The following is a 19,405-nucleotide window of genomic DNA, read 5'->3' as shown; positions in this document are numbered from 1 at the left end:
TACTGCAATCATCATGTAGGCCGAAACAAAAAAGAATTATATCGATGTATTATTAATCAAATAATTCTACTACTCACAACCAATATAGTTTATTGCTTGCTGTGGCTTATTGATTCACTAACTCAATATAGTTTATCATATTATATATATATCTATCTCATTGAAAGACACAGCAAAACATGCTCATTTGGCGTAGCAAACGATTCAGCCAAACTAATGGGTGAGAGGGACAAGTGACTGTTTTATCTTGATGAGTAGAAGAGAAGAGAGCGACAGAGAATATGAGAAGGTGGTGTTATTCTTGCAGATTACTCAGTGTGCCACATCAGCATCATGTCATCACAATATGAGCATATCATATCAGCTCACAAATAGATAAATCTAAAGGTAACAGACATGATCTAGTGAAGAAGACTGCATTTGACTTCATCTAGTAGACTGTCGTCTCATGAAGCATATATTCTTTGAGAAACCAACCCAACAATAAGTGTGCCACTAAGGCCACTAGGCATGGAATCTGCAAACAAGTAGAATGGTTCTTTCATGATATCGACATCGACGACAAGGAGATTGGACGGAGACAGATGGTGGGCTCATGAGTTCACATCTGCCTCTCCGAGAACAAGTGATCACAACAGCTTCCACCTACCGAAGAATCCAATCAGATTGGCTTTGGAGAGAAGTGATTCGCATGGAATCGCCCCGTGAAAGCAATGCCCACCTACGACCTGCACCACAAAAGAGTATGTTAAGTTTCTCCAAAAGAACTGGAAGTAATCCTCAGACTTCAAAAAGCTGATTCAAGAACCAACTTGCCAAGAGGCTTTGTTCACACACAGTGCACAAAGCTCCCGGCGATGCAGGGTTTCGTTACGTGTCAATGTATGTGATGTTAACCTGCAAAGCAGAGAAGCTGTTTTCATGAAGGAACAGACACCAAGGTCGACCCTCATGCAAAGAAACATTGTCACGTTGCGATATATTGCTCTAGTTTACAAAATACAGCTTCGAATAGACAGGATAAGACATTTTTGCTCACACAAAGTGATCTAGAATATCCTGGCATAAACTAAAAGGACTATTGAGAATGCTAAAGCCAACGCATCATGCAAATAGTAAAGCAAGGGATGCTTCATGAATATAGATTATTAAGTGACATACGGATGAGAACTGTTTAGGATATATGAAGTCTGATAAAGAAGCCATCATAAAGGCCCACATAATGACCAATGCACAACAACCTTCTCCGTAGGTCTACTTACACAAAAAGTTCGGTGAGGAATCAGCTACTTTCTGGAAGAGAGGTGTTCCTCTGCTTGAACGCGTTCTTAATGGCTTCTTCTTTCTTGTCAATGAAATCAAAGAAGCGAAAAATGACTTGAGTACAGCCCCTGTTTGGTAGCTCACAGGTGGATGCAGGCTCTCTGTGCTTCCTATTGAAGCGAATAAACTGCCAGATTGACCTTAGAAAAAACAAGATAAGAGATGCAACAGTAGCAACACCACAGACCAGAAATAACCCCCAAAAGCTGTTGAAGTGAAGCTGGTCAGGCTCAGAGTTTATGCCACTCTGAACGATGCAGCTTGTGTTGCAAAACCACTTTTTGTGAATCCTCTGCAGTTCCCCATTCTCAGAGAGCTTGAGCATAGCTGTTGACATATCTATCGCAAGGGGAGAATCTCTTGGAAATGCCTAATATCATAAAACAAAGGAAAGCAATGTCATGATGGCAGAGAACAAACCAAACAAGCATCACAAGATTCACTGGAACAATCTGTTATAAATTGGAGACATTTCTGATTCAAAGAATCATTTCATCTTTTTTATGAATCATATCAATGAAGTGTAGTTTAATCATTCACAAGAAGTGTCAAGTCAGCAATCAGGTAGTAGACGACTGGTGGGATGACAATGACAAAAGACAACCTTAAGAAATAGCCAATTCTTTGCTAACTGAACAGAAAAGACGATCAACAGCGAACATTGGTGGGCTCTCTCTGTGGGCACAGAAAGAATCATAAGCAGGGGAAGAGCCTGAAATTGCATATAGTGGAGGGAGACAGGGAACAGTGCCGTCCCAACAAATACTAAACATTGGTAGAATAAACAAATAGTACACAAATATTATACTGTTCATACCATGAAAAGAACAAAACATGTATATGATCTTCATGATTAGAATAAAACTAAAAACACAGTAAAATAATACTAAACTATAGATGCATTGGATGAATTACTTGAGGAAAGTGTGATATAATGTGCGGTTGAAATTTGCTTTGAAATATTTTGTAAACAATTCTCACAATTTCACATAAAATAGAACAACACAAAGTACCTAATATGAGAAAGTAAATCAGGGAAGCAGGGATGTCTAAATTTTGATGATGAAAGACGCATGTATCTTTATTATGAATTACAAAAGTGAATTAATTTGTTTCTGAAGAGTGGCATAACAAAATTTCTGACACACAACAACTTAAATTTAAAAGGAAGAGATCTCATGTTTATAAAATATTAAAATATTTATAGCCATGGAGGATAAGCTATAAATTAAACCTAAGATTACAAACTGAGTGACATGGATGTTTTATTTAATTTATTACTGGATTGGATTCAAAAACCAGATATGAAAAGAAATCAAGACTCAAATATTTTGCCCTATAAATGAAATGACTATTGTTGATAAACTGCAAAGTTTGGTTGGAAATTTTCAGTAACCAATATAATATTTAATTTCATTATAATTTAAATATAGCATGCTAGTGAAAATGTTTGTCATCATCTTATTTTCATTTATCAAAAAGAAATGAAGGAAGCAATTTTTTACTCCCTTCTATACAAAAGAAGAAAATGATAAAATTTCTTGCAACAAAATCATTCAGAAACATGGTTCTTGAAATTTGAAAAAAAAAAAAAAGTATTCATCAAGAAAATTTCAATTCATATGCATTCACTATTTTGTGTTTGTGTGCTTGAAAGAGTTTACTTACAAATCCCCATCCATTCCGCGTGAAGGACTGCCCTATGATGCCAAATCCACTTGTTTTTGCTACAAACAACTCAACATATGGAAGCTCATCTACAATTGCTGCCACACCTCCATTTTTTGGCCCACGTTCTAGTGCTTCTTTGTAAGCTTCGGGAGAACCAAGTGAAACAAGCCTTGATGGTTGTACACTAAGTCCATCTACAAGGTAGCTTCGGGCAAAAGATCCTTCTTGGTAACCAATAGGTTCATTACTAGCAATTAAACTGTCAATTCCTTTTATTGGAGACGAAAGTTGTTGGACAGTAAGAAATGAAGTTAAACTCGCAGTGTAGCTTGACGTTATCACCATCAGTAGAAATAGCCATACCATCATAACAAATCGTCCAAGTGTGCTCAAAATTTCTTCTTCTGGAACAAAATTTGTAAAATATTAGTTTGCATCCACTATTTGCGATAGGTTTTAAGTATCAAGAATGATGACTAGTATTTATACACCATGTATCACATTCAGAAATCACTTACGCTGTGACTGGAAAGGTGTTGAGAAACTAAACCTGTAAAAAATATGCAAGTTAATTGAATGTGTCAGTCATAAGCCATGAACATTTAAATTCCAATATGAATCAAGAAAAAGCTAGTCAAGGCTGGTGATCAATTTTGTGTCATGAACTTCTCTGACCAAGTTTTGCTGGCATGCATGTCAGGGTACTCAAAAAATAAAATGGGCATAAAACATCATATAGATATATAATTGGGATCAGAATATTGGAATATAGCATGCTTTAATAAATTATGAATATTTTTAAAATTTTCCAAATCAAATAAGATTATAGGTTTTTTTTAATGTTATTTGTCCTAACGTAGGACCTCAAATGACTAGAACAAATCTCCGAAATACAAAGTTTTTATAACTTGATTGTGCAGGAAAATCCGAATAAACTAGAAGGCCGTACTTTTGAAAAACATTGAGAAACAACAATTTGTTTTCTTAGATAGAAATGATGTATTCCAACCAAAGTCGAACTTTATAACCGGTAGTGAGCATCTCAACTAGAACTTGTCATCAAATGCAAGGTTGCCGTACCGGACTGTACCGCCCGGTACGGGCGGTATGTACCGGTCCGACAGGCTAGCAGTACGCGGACCGCCCTGTACCGGTCCGCCCGTACCGAGCACTGTAACACTGTAGCACTGCTACAGTGCTCGGTACACCTGGGTGTACCGAGCGGTATACCGTACCGTACTGGTACCGAGCCCGGATCGAAATGCTGGTACGGTACGGTACGACGAACCTTGATCAAATGTACCAACACATTGGGTCAAACATAAGGTTCCTTGTTTTCTTAGATAGAAATGATGTATTCCAACCAAAGTCGAACTTTATAACCGGTAGTGAGCATCTCAACTAGAACTTGTCATCAAATGTACCAACACATTGGGTCAAACATAAGGTTCCTTGATAGTAAGGTTCAACCAAGATTATTTCCAACAACCTGATTAAAATTTGATTTAGTAATTTTTAATTATTAGATCTACTTAATAATAAAAACTGAGCTGTATTGTCCATAGCATTAGAACATAATAGCCCTCAGACAATACAACTAACTGGTACTTAAAAACCTTGATGGTTGTTTGTAAGAATTATATTTAACAAGGACAGATATAGCCAACAAAAACAAACAACAACAACAAAGTCATAATGTTTGTCAAGCACAATAGATATAGTCAAACAGGATTCACATTGCACTGTTGTCTGTCAAGTACAATAGATAGACAAATTCATGAGCTCCTTATCAGCCTTATCAGTTTAAACTTCATCCAATAATACCCAGTGGCAAGTAAAAATGCTTTGGAGGATCCATAAGTCCTAATGGACATTTAAAAATATATGAAAGGACAAACTAAAATAGCTCATGGATTCACCAAATCCAACTACTAATCCTTGTGTGTTTAAGCTTGTAGAAAGAGTCTCATCCATGTAGTCTGCTCTGATCCTACTGGCTTATGTCCTTACAAAAGCAAATGCATTCTTCTTGACACTGTTCTTGTCCTCCTAATTTAGTAATTTACTTGCATCTTAATCTTCGTAACGTAAGATAAAATGAAGAACGAGGAACAAAAAAGGAATGATTTTCCTTGAAAACAATGAATAAGGTTATATTGTGATTCATTGCCATCAACTTTCTGCAAAATGTTGTGTTTGTCGAGGTTTTAAAAATCAGAAACTCTTAGTTAACAACCATAAATAGCTGCAAAACTAGATTGTAAAGAAAGACCTTTCAAAGATTGTATGATGTCTTATACATGTCCACATATAGCCAGACAAAATCAGACATATACCAGAATTCAAGAAAGAAGAACTTGCAGAATTACTAGAAGTGCTAACTCAATAAGTAGAAATCAGATCCAAGCTTAATCTACAAGTCGAAATCAAAGTTTCTAAACAAGGCTTACAGAAACATAGTTATGCACTGTCGCGTTGGTGGGCCCCGGAAATCACTATTTACCCTGTGCTCAAGTAGCCAAATAACCACCCCAATGACAAAAAAGAATGCTCCAGTCATGCACCACATTCCAACAGTAAAAGGCCTGAGAAAAACCCAAGCACTTGACTTTATACTTCTGATTGGAGCCAATATGACAAGGCCAGTACAGATGTACGGCTGAGTAAAATCTGAGTTTCTACTCCGACTTGTGACTATTGCGATATCTCCAATGGCTGCATCAACAACCTAAGATATATTTCAGTGTAAATGTAAGCAATAAAGGAAACCAAAAGATATAACCTACTAGTTTTAACTCAATAAAAGAGGTTGCTGATTAGGAATTACATGTTGCACAACCATGTTCACAAGCTCATCATAATTTGGATTGGTCTGACCATTTCCAATAGGCACAAACTTATATGGCACCTCATAAGGAATCAGTTTCATTATCTCTTTGAACACATCAATGCAATATCCACTAACATTCTCCATATCTCCGCCGTTTGTTACTCTTACAAACTCCAGATAACTGGCTCTATTAGGAACTGCTATTCTCAGTGGCCTCTCATTACTTGCCACCACCCAACCACGTGGAGTTTCGGTCTTCCCACCTGGCCAAGTTATTCTCCCAAGAACCTGGTTGAAGCTCAAATTTTTTGGTCTGTTTATGAGTAAATTTTCAGGTAAAGAGATGGAGAGACCTGAATGGTTAGACCAGTAGCCAACTCTATTAGTCACTGAACCACGAACATTAATAATTTCATACATGCGGCTAATGAGGTTTTTATCACCATCAAACTGAATTTGACCAGATAAACCAGTAAAATTCAAGAGTAACAATTTTTTAATTAGTAGGTGCCCTCCATCAAAAGTTTTAAGCATTCCCAGCTGCATCTTTCCCTTTATACTCTGTAGGTTACTGTTAGACGAAAAAGTGATGTTCTCATACTCGTTAAGGAAGTCATTGATAGCATGGGCAGTGGCCCAAACTGTATCATATGCAAAGAAGCCATATGTACTCAAGTTTAAGCTCACCAACCCCTCTTTTTGTAATTCACCCCATCTAGACACAAAAGCTTCTTTTTGGTTTGAGCGAGGAATGTATTGACGAAAACTCACTACTCCTTGCAAATAACTTATAGAATTAGAAGCGGCTGTTTGAGATGTATCAAGAACAGTAGAAAGCCAATCTGTAGCCAGCCAAACGTATCCATCAGTCATCATATGAAGCTGCTCAGCAACAGAAAATATATTAAGACCAGCGTCTGGGGTAGCATGCACCACATAGACTCGTGGACCTAATGTCTTCGACTTCTGCAGCAAATCTATAAGCTTATTCCGAGTAGCTTTGACTGGCAACGCAATCTTATACATCTTTGACATGTTCTCTGCAAGTTCGTCATCAAGATAGTATATCCCGTTCCTTCCGTAATCATCATCTACATAAATTGCAATGACTTGTCTCCATCCAAAATATTCTATTAGATCTGCCATCGCTGCCATCTGATAGGAATCACAGTGTGTCGTGCGAACAAAGAAGGGAAATTGAGAAGAAGAAAGAGTCGGATCTGTAGCTGCAAAAGATATGAGTGGTATTTGAAGTCCACCAGAAATAGATGAAATCATGTGAGCTATTGCAGAGGATTGCGGTCCAATTAGGGCAATTGCATCATGCTCCAGAACACTCAAGGCTGCAGGAGATGAAAATGGTTAAAAAAAATTTAAAAAGAACCAAGTGGAATAGCCATGGCTCCGAGAAAGGTAACCATCTCTTGGTTAAGAAAAAAAGTTATGTACTGAAAGAATCAAACGAAAACCCAATGCAAATGATTTGACATATAACATCATTACTTCTATAAGACAGATCAGACAGTTTTATTGATGAAGTAATTGTGCCTCACTTTTCTTTCACCGTAAAATGAGCATTTAACTGTTACCTCTTTAGTACTTGCAAACAGACATACAACTTTTCCATATATACCAAATACATGCAATACATCTTGATGAAGTAATTCCCTTCATATTACAAATTTATCAATCAGTGCCAACAAATAATGATTTCATGTGATAACTAAAACCAATCCCAAATGCTCATCGTCATGATTTTTCTCGATCATCTATGTTGTGTTGGTGCGAGGCCAATAATTTGTTTCTCTAGTGAGTTGCAACAAAAATGGGGACATGTAAAGCCGGAAATTTACATGAAGATCTACAAGGACTCATTCAATAAATTCAGGCCATCTTGCGTGATCGATATGGATATCCATCAACCATCATGCTAATAGAAAACTTTACATGTAAGGAATCTAAGTGAATCAAGAACATATGGTTGACCAATTAACAGTGAATTTGGTTGTTGCAATTCCAGATTTCTTTTTGTTGAAAGGAGAAATCGGACCATGAGAAAAAGAAAATAAAAGTCTCGAGGAACTATAATAAGATTTGGTCTTTAATGATTATGCATCAAGAAGAAAAAAGGAAAAAAGAATAATTCTTGGTTCCTAATCACAAAAGATCAAACCTCGTTCCAGCTATTTGAGATTGGCAGCATACACCCTCCCATCGGAGCATCATCAAGAGGAAACACAAAAGAAACATGTGCAAGAAACCACATTACCTGCAGCAGATCCAAGAAAAACGCTACAATTTGCATCTCGCATAACGAGATTCAACCGCGTCCCCCCGAGAACCGACGCATTCGCATTGACATCGGCGACAGCAGCTTCGATCGCGGCCTTTGCAACTCTACCGATGACGGAATCATAGGTTAACACAGCTCCAATTTTCACAACAGCAGGCCGCTCAGCACCCGCAAAAACACCGAATCCAGTAGCGAGAAGGAGCAAGAACCAGAGCACGCCACCACAACCCATGATCCAAGGCAAATCCAGCCACCGTAGTGTCAGACGGTACTGATGAAGGAATCAATCAAGACAGAAACAGTTTGAAAACCTGGCCCTCACGTTCCAAACATGAAGCTCGTTCCTTTTTACCCGAAAGTTGTCCCTTTTTCTAGCAAGGGAACAGTAACGGCGATAAAGGAAGGGTTTTTACTGAAATGAAGTGAAAAGGAGTGTCTTTTCTGCACTCAGAGAGAGAGAGAGAGAGAGAGAGAGAGAGAGAGAAGTTTTAACCTACAATGAAGTGACAGAGGAAGGTTTTCTACTGCATTCGAGAAAACGTGAGAGAAAGAGAGAGAGAGGGGGGGATCAAGATGCGAGAAATCGCAGTGACGGCATGCGTGTGAGGGTGGGATTTGAAGACGAGAGTGTCAATCATAAGAGAGGGGGGGATCAAGATGCGAGAAATCGCAGTGACGGCATGCGTGTGAGGGTGGGATTTGAAGACGAGAGTGTCAATCATAAAAGGGACATTTTGTCTAGTTTTCTTTAGCTAGAAGGAAGAAAACGCCATCGTGGGAAGAAGGGGTATGCTTCTGGAGAGCTCAAGAAAGTAAGAAATGTTTCTCACCATCGATTTAGTTAACCCTACGACTCCATTTTCCTATAGATGAGATTATGGTCATATTTTGTGCTGATTAAAATGTTCTTAATGGATATGCCAAGAATCATATTATGTTTACCGAACGAACGATACAAGAAGTATGCCAAAGCAGTAATCATACAAACATCCACACACGGTATTTATTACCTCTATTTTCAACTTAAAAGTCAACGGTCATTCCACACTAGGGTGATGATCATCTAAGTATCATATAAAAGACATCAATAAATTATTCTACACAAAACCACACTTCACTGCAATAATTTCAAATGCCAACTTGAAGGAAACTGCACAATCCAGAGCTGAAGACACCAATATATTCCAAAGCGAAACCATACACACTAGAAAGAGTTCTGAAAGACCTAACTAATGTCAACTCAAAGCCAATGGTTACTGCACAATCCAGAGATGAAGACATGTAACAATATTGCCATGAATCAATTGGTTGCTGTACTGTCTTTAGAACAAGGCACGAAGATGTTAAACAAGAAATTCATATATATATAAGTAGTTTACAACAAAGATCAAATTCCATCTGATCATCACGACAGCAAATTCAGTCCAATAATTTGACTTCTTACTCCTCAGACGCCAGTATGAGTTGGAAGTAATGAGATGACCCAAGGAATAAGCTGACAGAAACTCGTCACACAAGCTTCATCATTTACCTATATTCTTGAAAATTAACGTGGCCTGTAGCTTGAGCATGTGCGATCGCCTCCTAGATAATCCAAGACAACTGGTTAGAAATAAGACAAAAAGGCATTCGTACAATAAAGATAGCAAAACAGATCTTGAATCGATAGTAACCTTCTGGCCGGTCAAACCAACTTGGCATACTCCACAGCGTAATGTAAAATTGGCAGTGTCTGTGTAACTTCTCTTCCTAGAAGACGGAAAAAGACAATGCATATCAAAAACAGATACTTGGCAGCATCCTGAAATATATTGCCGAAGCATCTAGAAAATCTGTGAGGTCACAATCAACCTCCGATATTGAACAATTGGAGACACCAGTATCCCAACTACATGTCACGGGCATCAACTAAAACAAATTAATCTACTGTGAAATACATTTCATTTTGAGTATACCATTTATTATACCAGAAATTAGTTCTTTTGCTCACTCCAGACTAACTATTTGAGGGAACTAAAACAAACAGGAATATGATGGTGAACCAAAACATCAACAATCTTGAGGATCTTCATGTTCCAATACTACTGTCGAGTAACAGCTTTTAGTTGGGAAATGGATATAAGCTCTTACCTATGAGCATCCTTAACAAGATTAAGAGAAAGGTTCTCCACGGGCCCAATGGAACGGTCACTTCTTATAGAAAATACGGTCTGATCAAACTCTTCAGGTGCCCCTTCAAATGGTGACATCTGGAAAATACAAATTGAATAAACACGAGAAAGTTTGTACCAACTATGATGAATTATTTCGTGATAAATATTTTTTTCTGAGACCTCCACAAGGTTCACATACAGCTAGTGCGTCATAATGTAGACCATCATAGATGAGCATGACCCTTTCTTGGTAAGACTTCCCCTGTTACCCAATCCAACAGAAGAAGAAAAGGCAATTTATAAATCTAAAGAAAAAACAGCATCCATAGGATCACAACGATGAAAAACTAACCTGACCATACAGATCACATCGAGTGCTTTGTATATCATAAGCTGCAATTTCACGGCCATAGTACTCTGACAGAATAGACAACTCTATAGCACCTGTGGGAAATAGGTATAGAATAGTACATCACAATGTTCCACTACTGGGGAGAATCACAGGTATGTTATCCATAATTGACAGCTACATTAAAAAAAAAAACAAAGAAGCAGCCATTTGAACAGGTACGAAAGAGCTGAAAGTTTACTCCATAGACCACAGTTTAGATTTAATGGTACAACAAGAGAGGATGTAGTGTTCCAGTACATGGGCAAACCCACAGATTCAAACAGTCCATAATAAAGGTGCTCTAAACAAGTGACCTTCTAGATATTTAGGGAATCAAAGAAGGATACACTTCCTTTTTTTTATTTACTTCGGATTTTGGTTAAAGATTAAAAACCTACATCTACTGGCTAGAGGTAATAAACACTGTTAATGGAAAAGGCTAGTTGCACAGAATAAACAGAAACTAATCCCCCAAAATCATAAGGATATTATTGCATATTTTGGCCAGTTGATTCTCTAAAAATCTTCAAGACTTAAAGTATCCGTTAATCTTTATGTAAGCATAAGTTACCCATTGCTCCTTAAAAAAACATATGTCCCAATTATATGATTAACCTTGTTTAATATGCCTATGAGTTATCTTTGCAATCGACCACTTGCTTGTTTTAGATATGTAAGTAAGGTTGTTAAATTCGCAATATAGGTCCTATGATCGTGTGATCTTACAACGCAAATCATATAGCTCAGATTAGGCTTGACAAGTCAGGTCAGATGTTGTAACATAAAAAGGGTGGAATCAACCTGACTTGAGAGTTGACTCAATAAGACTAGTCGACTCGAACAACTCGGCTCGAGTTTACTGAGCCAACTTAGTTGACTTTACATAAAAAAGAAAAAAGCAAAAACTCAATTAAGACAAAAAGACTTCAATAAAGAAGAGACGAGGCAACAAGCCCTGACCAATATTGTTGTTCGCGATCAGAGGCTTACCGACGGCCATTCTATGTCATTGATCACCGCAATCCTAAGGAGATGAGCCCTAACCGCTGATCACACCCACGTCGAGAGGGTGATGCAGCCTGCCAACCTCGCCAGCCATTCAATGTTGTTGATCATCACAAGTGCTGTTTCTCCTCCCCTCTCCTGCCTCTCTTCCAATCTCCTCTCTGTTCTTCTCCTCCAAGCGACTCCCATCTCTTCTCTCTTACCTCTCTTACCTCTCTTCCCATCTCCTCTCCTTTCTTTTCCTTCCGTCTTCTCCCATCTCTTCTCCTCTCCTCCCCTCTTCCTATCTCAACTCCTTTCTTCGACTACATGATGTTGAGTACATGTTGTTTTTGCTTGAGTAAAGTCCACTAGTATCTTTTCTATTAGAATCCTGTATATTCATTCACTGTAAAAAAACAGCTGTTTGTTTTTACTATATAGGACAGTAGGACACTTAAAACTTAAAGCAAACTTAGTAGCTAAATATTAATTAAGAAAATCTAAAAATTTCTTTTATGTTTTATTTGTTTTATAATTTGTAGAATCTTATGATCTGATCCAATCCCAACCCCTGTAACATCATAGGTAGGAAAGCAAGTTTCACAACCAAGCATATAAGTAACATTGTCACCAAAAAAAAAAAGGCAACCTCCATTAGTACATGGAGAAAGGAGTACTTGAATGGAAATGTGCAGATAATTTTCATATCTAGTATGTATCAATAAATTGGATATGGCTACCTATGAGATCTTGTATTTCTAGTTTCAAATTATCTATCATATGCCAAAGTGGACAATAAATCAATTCTTAGTACATCAAAGCAGTAAATTCTGACTAAAGAGAATATCAGATAATACAGCAAACCCATTCTGTGCCTTCAGGGAAGGAAACAAAGAGGTTGATGGTACCATCTTAAGATTGTACTTAAATAAGTAATTGTGTCTTTAAACAGAACAAATCCAACTCTGATTGTCACATAGCTCCTTCCTCAAATCAACTAATTTTTCAAAATAAAGATAACAAATAAAGAAAGCTAGACCTACAACACATATTACAAAAAAGTTCAGGGTCCCAGAAAGTTGCAAGAAGCAATAACTTCCATACACTAGTACTCAAATGCATTGAATGGATGTTGCCTAATTAAGGGCAAAAATCATCTAAACATGGCCTCAATAATCAATACCATCTGACTACGATATTCTTCTTTCAAATATATATCAATCGGTATGTGCCAGTCTGAACAGTGCATAAACCCTTGTCCCCTCCCTCTGCTATATTCTCAAAAATTCAGAAGGAGAAAACTCATACATAATGAAGCCAATCTCCATCTTTTAGTTTTTTTTTTTTTTAAGAAAACTTCAAGACCTGTATAAGCCAATCTCCTTTGCATGCATGCGACACCCTAGCTAGCACAAAATTCATCAAGCATAAAGGAAATTGATCTTAAAGGCCACATTTGCATGTTTTATCCAAGACAATCAGTAAAACCATATAATGCAGATCCTAGTGCAACATTGTACTAACAGATTACTTCATAAACATAGCTGTGGTATTTCTTATGGTGTTAAATGAAGTAATAATGGCATGAATCACCAACAAAGATATGAAGACATAATATGCAAGAAAACAGAATGATAGAAGTAAATGGATCTTTAAAATTTCGCACTTTGCTGTACTTCTCTGGCAGAAAGTCACAGAGCACTCACCGCCCCATTTATCAGGATCCTGAATCCATGCACAATATTCATTATTTGGCTTCCCCAAAAAAGCTTCAGTATATTTTCCTGGATCACTTGCCACAACTGCAGCTATAACCTTCAACACAGGAGAAGACAATTGTTATACAACCATGAGCCAAGAACAAAAAAAGAAAAGCATGGACAAGTTAGGTTCATCATTATAATATGATGCATCAGGTAGTAATGATTTACTAAAATGGATATCCCAATTAAATCCATTTAGACAGGAAAGCTGTGCATTAGCAAATATGTCAGTTTGGACCGCATTACAGTCTGATTCCGCCACATGGACAAATATGAAATCCAGCAAAGAGTGCATGTTTATGTGTTGCATACATGAATGGAAGCACAATTCTGGTTACATCTATGTCTACAAATTACATGTTTGAACACAACGGTAATATTAACATAGGCATGTCTATGGATAATCATCTGTAGGAATGGATGATTGCAAACAGTAATGAATCTATTTGGATTTTGTGTAAATAGAAGTCCAAATTTGTGTATGCATATGCGTGGTTACGGAATACACAGGACACCAATCATTGTAAATTATATAAATGTCACACTAAAAATATAAATACATAATTATGAACTTGTAAATATGGTTGAAATGTTAGAGTTGTCAAAAGCTTCAAAGACTTGCCTTTTTATGAACATGCAACTATGGGGTTCTTTTTTAATGAAAATAAAAATAACTCAATAGGTGAAGAAGGGAAAGAAAGGCAAGTGGATTTTAATGGGCTATTCTTCCAATGTGTATGCAAACACAATAATAATCGGGCATTGCTTTTTTTCACAATAACCGAGCATTGCTCTTTTTAGTCAGATGATGAATGCTATTCAATGAGGGATTTTGTTGGTTTAACCTCGGGTTGAAACAAATGTCAAGCTACAGCAGGGCACATGAGCTGTATATTCTAGAATAGATTGAGGAACCAGATTTTCATGCAATTCCTAGTTCCTTTTCAGCCCATTTTTCTTAAGATTTTAACTTTTGAAAGAATCCGAATTGAGTTGCTTCAAAAGATTTTGTCTTGTGTTTCGTTCTGTCTAATTTCTGATTAGGGAAAACAGAGGCGGTGAACTAAGGCCTTCTCCGCCACCGTCCAGAGAGGAACTTGGAGGGTCAATAGAGGTAAGTACTCTTTGCACATATCATTTTTGTTGTCTCCTTTAATCTTATCTTCATAACAATGTCAGCATGATTTCACAATCCAGATGACTATTAAGCTGGCAAAAAGGGGTTGACATTGCCAGCTTGATGGTAAATTCCTGTCGTCATAACGAGCCATCGTGATAGTAATATGACCAATCATAGAACAGAAATCCAACTCAAATGACCATAGAAAGAAAAAAATCCACAAGAAAAAAATTGCAATTCGATGCAAGGAAGAAGAAGAAGAAGAAAACCTGTCTCAAATATGGAGCTTTGGTTTTGTCGTGTTCCATGACGTACCTGCGGAAGAAGCATGGCTTCCTTTAGCAGATCTACAACAGATTGCAAAAAAGAGTTCCAATAACGCACCCGACAGCATTGAAGAGGCAGCTATTATCTGAGGGGATCACTCTCCGCACCACGATCTCGTCCATGCTATTAAATTCCCAGCTGCGGGCACACAAATCAGACTCCGAAAGGCCCAATCAACAAGCAATAAACAGAGGAAAATCAAGAAAGCAAATCGAATCCGAGGATACAAAAGGAAAGTGATGAATACATGAGCAAACAAAAAATGAAAACACAAAAGAACCAATCAAGATCCAAGCAACAAATCGAGTGAAATATGGCGACGAAAAGGCAATTCAATCCAAAAATTAAGAGCATAAAAGTAACAAAAATCAAAAGAATCAAGCAGAAGACGGGAGAGAAAAACAACAAATAAATCGAGGAAAAACAGATGAATAATTTCTTAAACCTTCTCGAAATCCAAGAATGAGGAGCAGCCAAGTACTAAAAAGAAAACCGAAATTTAAGATGAGGAGATTGAATGGTAAAGAAGAATTCTTTTTTGCTTGGACCGAGAGCAACCTGTGAACGGAAGCGGCGTGCGGGAAGCGACAGAGAGAATGAGAAGGTTGGGTTGGTGTGAGATGGATGGGAGGAAACAAAGAGAAAGGGGGGGGAGGGGGAGCGGAAGGGGGTTGGAAGCGACAGGGGAGATGGATTTGATGCCTAAATGGAAAGGAGTGGCTCAGCTGCCACCCGAGACGTTAGCTGTATCGTATGTCGAGTCGAGGGTTCTTTATTTCTGACTTGTGCGGGATACGATGGAGGGGATCCGCGTCGGTGCGGTGGCAGGTACCACTAAAAAAATGTGCCTGCAACTGCACTTTGCTGTCTATCTAAATGTCATTATTGCTTCCACAAATACAAGCAAGTAGTAATTACAGGTATAATTACTTCCCAAGGAGATAGACGTCCGTAATTAGAAAAGAGACACAGATGCCAAATTGGTAACTTGAGAGAAACAAGCAACAATAACAATAATAAATCTATTAAATCTTATCTATTTTATTACAATCACAAAAGTTAACTTCAAAAAAATATTTAAATCTTTATTTGTATTGCAATCAAATATTTAATTTAGATTTTATTTTTTTCTTTTTTCTTGTTAATATAATTTAGAAAATAATTATTCAATAATATTATTTTTATAATAAAATTTATATAATAATATTATTATTTTGATAGGTGAGGGACACTACTCTATCAGGAGAGTGCTCTTTCAAGCATTTGATATATGTCAGTGGGATGATTGACTTTCGGACATATATTTATTTTATAGTTATCTTATAGGGGTTCCTACTCAATGTTGCTAAATTTTTTTTTATTTTTAAAATAGTCTCTCAATGGTAAGCATATCTTTCTCTACTACTAACTAGACCTAGTTGAACTTTATTTTTGAGTGGACGATACTATATTTCTCAATAAAGCCTATAGTTACTTAACTCTCGATATAATTGTGGAAATATATTGTAATTATATGAAAAAAATCTAGGATGTGACATATATTCTATTAAATAAATTTTAGGTTTCATACGAGTGGTACATATCAATTTGATAGGGGATCAATAAGATTAGTATATACTGATTTATTAGTATATCTTATCAAATCATGTGTTAATATATTAGTATGATTCGGTAAGTACCGTATGGATGAACGATTAGTACATTTGTATAGACCAATAAGACGAATCATGATTCATTTTATCTTTTTTAACTACTAGCTCTCCTTATATTTGTACCTTCTTAAATGACTCAGTGAATTATTATTTTCATAATTATTCACTCAATTCATTGACATAAATATACTAGGCTACTACGTCATAATTTCTAGATGGTATAGGGGATCTAATCCATTGGACCAATCTGCATTCAGTTACCATATATCTATAATTCCTCATTCATCTAATATCCTAGAGATCATATACCGAGCATGGTGTTGTCAGACCCATACAAAATTCATCCGAGTCTCACTCTTATCATATTCTCTTGAATAACTTCTCTCTCAATCCGATTGACCCTAGGCAGGGATTTGATCTCATTATCATGATTTTATCATGATCAAATTCTCATTGCATAGATTCAATAACATCACAATATATTTATCATATAATATAAAGTGAAAAAATATCATTATTAATATCAATAAAAAAAATTGTGCAACGTATCATACGTGTGATTGACTTACATGGCAACTGTAACTAGTAGTAAGGAGGTGCGCCGTTGCTGCCATCCAATGTGTGGACTTTCATTAAAGAAGAGTTCATGAGAACTTCTTCATCTAGGCATACCAGGATCTATGTTTTAGAGAATATACGAGTTTACCTATATGAGAATGTCTCACTCCTCGATGAGGTTTTGTCGTTTTGAGTTTTAAACTCCTAGTCATCTCCTGGCAATCCGATTCTTTTTGTTTAGAAAACAGTTTTTGTTTTTTCGCTGCCCATGTGATACTCCTTGATATTTCCCAATAGTGCTGACCATCCTTATGAAGACTACCAAGGTGCATCATTGTTGCCATCTAGGGTGTGGACTTTTGCTAAAGAGAAGTTTGTTAGAGCTTTATCTAAGCAAACCAGGATGTGTTTTAGGAAATATATGAGTTTCCCTAGATGAGAACGTCTCACTCTTCGATGAGGTTTTATCGTTTTGAGTTTTAAACTCCTAGTCATCTCCCGGCAATTCGATTCTTTTTGTTTGGGAAACGATTTTTGTTTTAATTTTTCACTGCCCATGTGATGCTCTTTGATATTTCCCAATAGCGCTGACCATCCTTACGAAGACTACCAAGGCGTCATCGTGGTTTGAGACAAGGCATTCTATTTCTTCCTCTCTAAAAGTTATTTCTTGGTTGCCCTTAGTCCTGGGGTGCTTACTAATGATGGCTTGAGCATAAGCTTTGCGACTCGAGGTGTTGTCTCCTCATGAGGTCTGGTCGTCGATGTTGACATCGATCTATCTTTTTAGTAACCCTTGAGGTCAAGGTGATGGCTCCCGATATCTTCGGACGAACCGCCTAAAGTGTCCTTATCATATAAGCTCCTCAATATGTTCCTTCATATTGTGACAATCCTTCATATCATGAGCATAATCACGATAGAAACAACAATACCTAGATTTGTTTCTCTTTTTTAGTGGAGTCCTCATCGATCGGGGGCCTCTTATCAAGCCTCTTTCCCATATCTACAAGAAAACTTTCATTCTAGTCAAGATTCAATGGGGTTAGTTCGAACCTCGAGCGAGGCAGGTCGGGACATTCACTTCTCCTCCACCATGGCAATCTTAGGTAGGGGGCGGATTGTGGTTGCTCTTATTTTGATCTTTTGTAGGGTTCCCCATGTTTGCTCGAGATTATTACATCGACGGTAATGTACTAGTTGGTTCTTTGAAGTACTTTGAGCACCGTTGTTGGTGTCATTTCTACCAATGACCAAAAGAGGCAAGAGGGCCCCAGTCCATCATAGAGGACTAAATCATGAACAAGGGGTGAACATTGTCTACACCTCAAACCTCGCTGGTGAATCGACTAATAAAGTTCGTAAGTGTCTCCTCCTCGCCTTGTCTTAATCCTAGAAGCATTGTTGTCATGGGCCTCAAGTGCACATTTCCATAGAAGTGGAGCTCAAACTCCTTCACTAGTTAAGCAAATGAATTAATAAAAAATAATTTTAGATGTGTGTACCACTTTCTTGCCAACCCCTTAACGTGGTTGGGAAGGCACGACACATCAGGGCATTTGCTATATATTGACATATGAGTCCAGAAGGCAATGATGTGCTCCATTGGATCAGTAACGCCATCAAAGGTTTCCAATGATGGGAGGTGAAAATTAGTGGGGATCAGCTCCTCTTGGATGTCCTGAATAAACGAGGACCAACTCTATGTGGAGTTAATATGTCCCTCACTCTTGGATTGGTGGAAGTCACAACACATTTCTTCTAAGCATCGATCCATTTATTGCAATCGGATCCTCAAGGAGTTGTCCGTTGAGTCAGTCGAGTGGGTCTCAAACTCAAGCAGAGCGAAACAATGGTTAGGCAATGAGGAGCTCTATTAATTGGTGGTTCGATAAGTCGTTGATGCTCGAGAGGGGCCGGCAATTCATTGGGCGAAAGGACCCCGAAGGACGCCTATATTATGTTAACTAATGCTTGCATTTGCTAGGTGAGATTCAAGATTGCCTCGGCAGGAACGAGAAGATGGTTAGCCAACACTCGCGGAGATGAAGGCCTAGGGTCGTTAAACGAACATCAATGCTATAGTGGTACTTGCGACGAGGTGGACATATCTATGTAGGAAAAGAGTGGTCGCAACCGTATCTAAGTGAAGGCGTTAAGGGTCGGAGGCAAAGCCTCACCTAAATGTTCACGAACAAGGTCAGCCCGTAGACGTGCCTACGATATAAGGCCCTCCTTTTAGTGCCAAAATGTTAGGGAAAAATTCGTTGACATTTGCGTCAACACGATGTAGCCCCGATCCATACGCGAGGAGTCCTCCGAGATAGAGCATGATTT

The 19,405-nt window shown here is 37.7% G+C and overlaps 2 protein-coding genes across 3 annotated transcripts; both read right to left on the bottom strand.

The window, feature by feature from the left end:
* Positions 1–336: 336 nt before the first annotated feature.
* On the bottom strand, positions 337–8,735 carry LOC135611959 (glutamate receptor 3.7-like). Its single transcript, XM_065107620.1, has 7 exons — positions 8,094–8,735; positions 5,822–7,167; positions 5,445–5,722; positions 3,513–3,544; positions 2,992–3,398; positions 1,263–1,693; positions 337–728 (listed from the first exon to the last, which is right to left on the bottom strand). Exons 1-6 carry the CDS (start codon positions 8,347–8,349, stop codon positions 1,283–1,285), a joined length of 2,730 nt encoding a protein of 909 aa, XP_064963692.1. The 5' UTR covers positions 8,350–8,735; the 3' UTR covers positions 337–728; positions 1,263–1,282.
* Positions 8,736–9,397: 662 nt separating this feature from the next.
* On the bottom strand, positions 9,398–15,579 carry LOC135611958 (OVARIAN TUMOR DOMAIN-containing deubiquitinating enzyme 2-like). 2 transcript variants are annotated; one of them, XM_065107619.1, is made up of 9 exons: positions 15,304–15,579; positions 14,916–14,996; positions 14,801–14,846; positions 13,355–13,463; positions 10,623–10,714; positions 10,470–10,532; positions 10,248–10,366; positions 9,791–9,866; positions 9,398–9,701 (listed from the first exon to the last, which is right to left on the bottom strand). In XM_065107619.1, the coding sequence occupies exons 2-9, from the start codon at positions 14,978–14,980 to the stop codon at positions 9,645–9,647; spliced, it is 627 nt and encodes a 208-aa protein (XP_064963691.1). In that variant the 5' UTR covers positions 14,981–14,996; positions 15,304–15,579; the 3' UTR covers positions 9,398–9,644. The 2 variants fall into 2 exon arrangements, with proteins under 2 accessions (XP_064963691.1, XP_064963690.1); XM_065107618.1 differs by having other exon boundaries at positions 15,417–15,573.
* Positions 15,580–19,405: the final 3,826 nt, after the last annotated feature.

The sequence above is a fragment of the Musa acuminata genome, chromosome BXJ2-5, assembly GCF_036884655.1.
Source record: "Musa acuminata AAA Group cultivar baxijiao chromosome BXJ2-5, Cavendish_Baxijiao_AAA, whole genome shotgun sequence".
Lineage (NCBI taxonomy): Eukaryota > Viridiplantae > Streptophyta > Magnoliopsida > Zingiberales > Musaceae > Musa > Musa acuminata.
The sequence above is the reverse complement of the archived record's forward strand: the minus strand, read 5'-3'. Positions and strand labels throughout refer to the sequence as shown.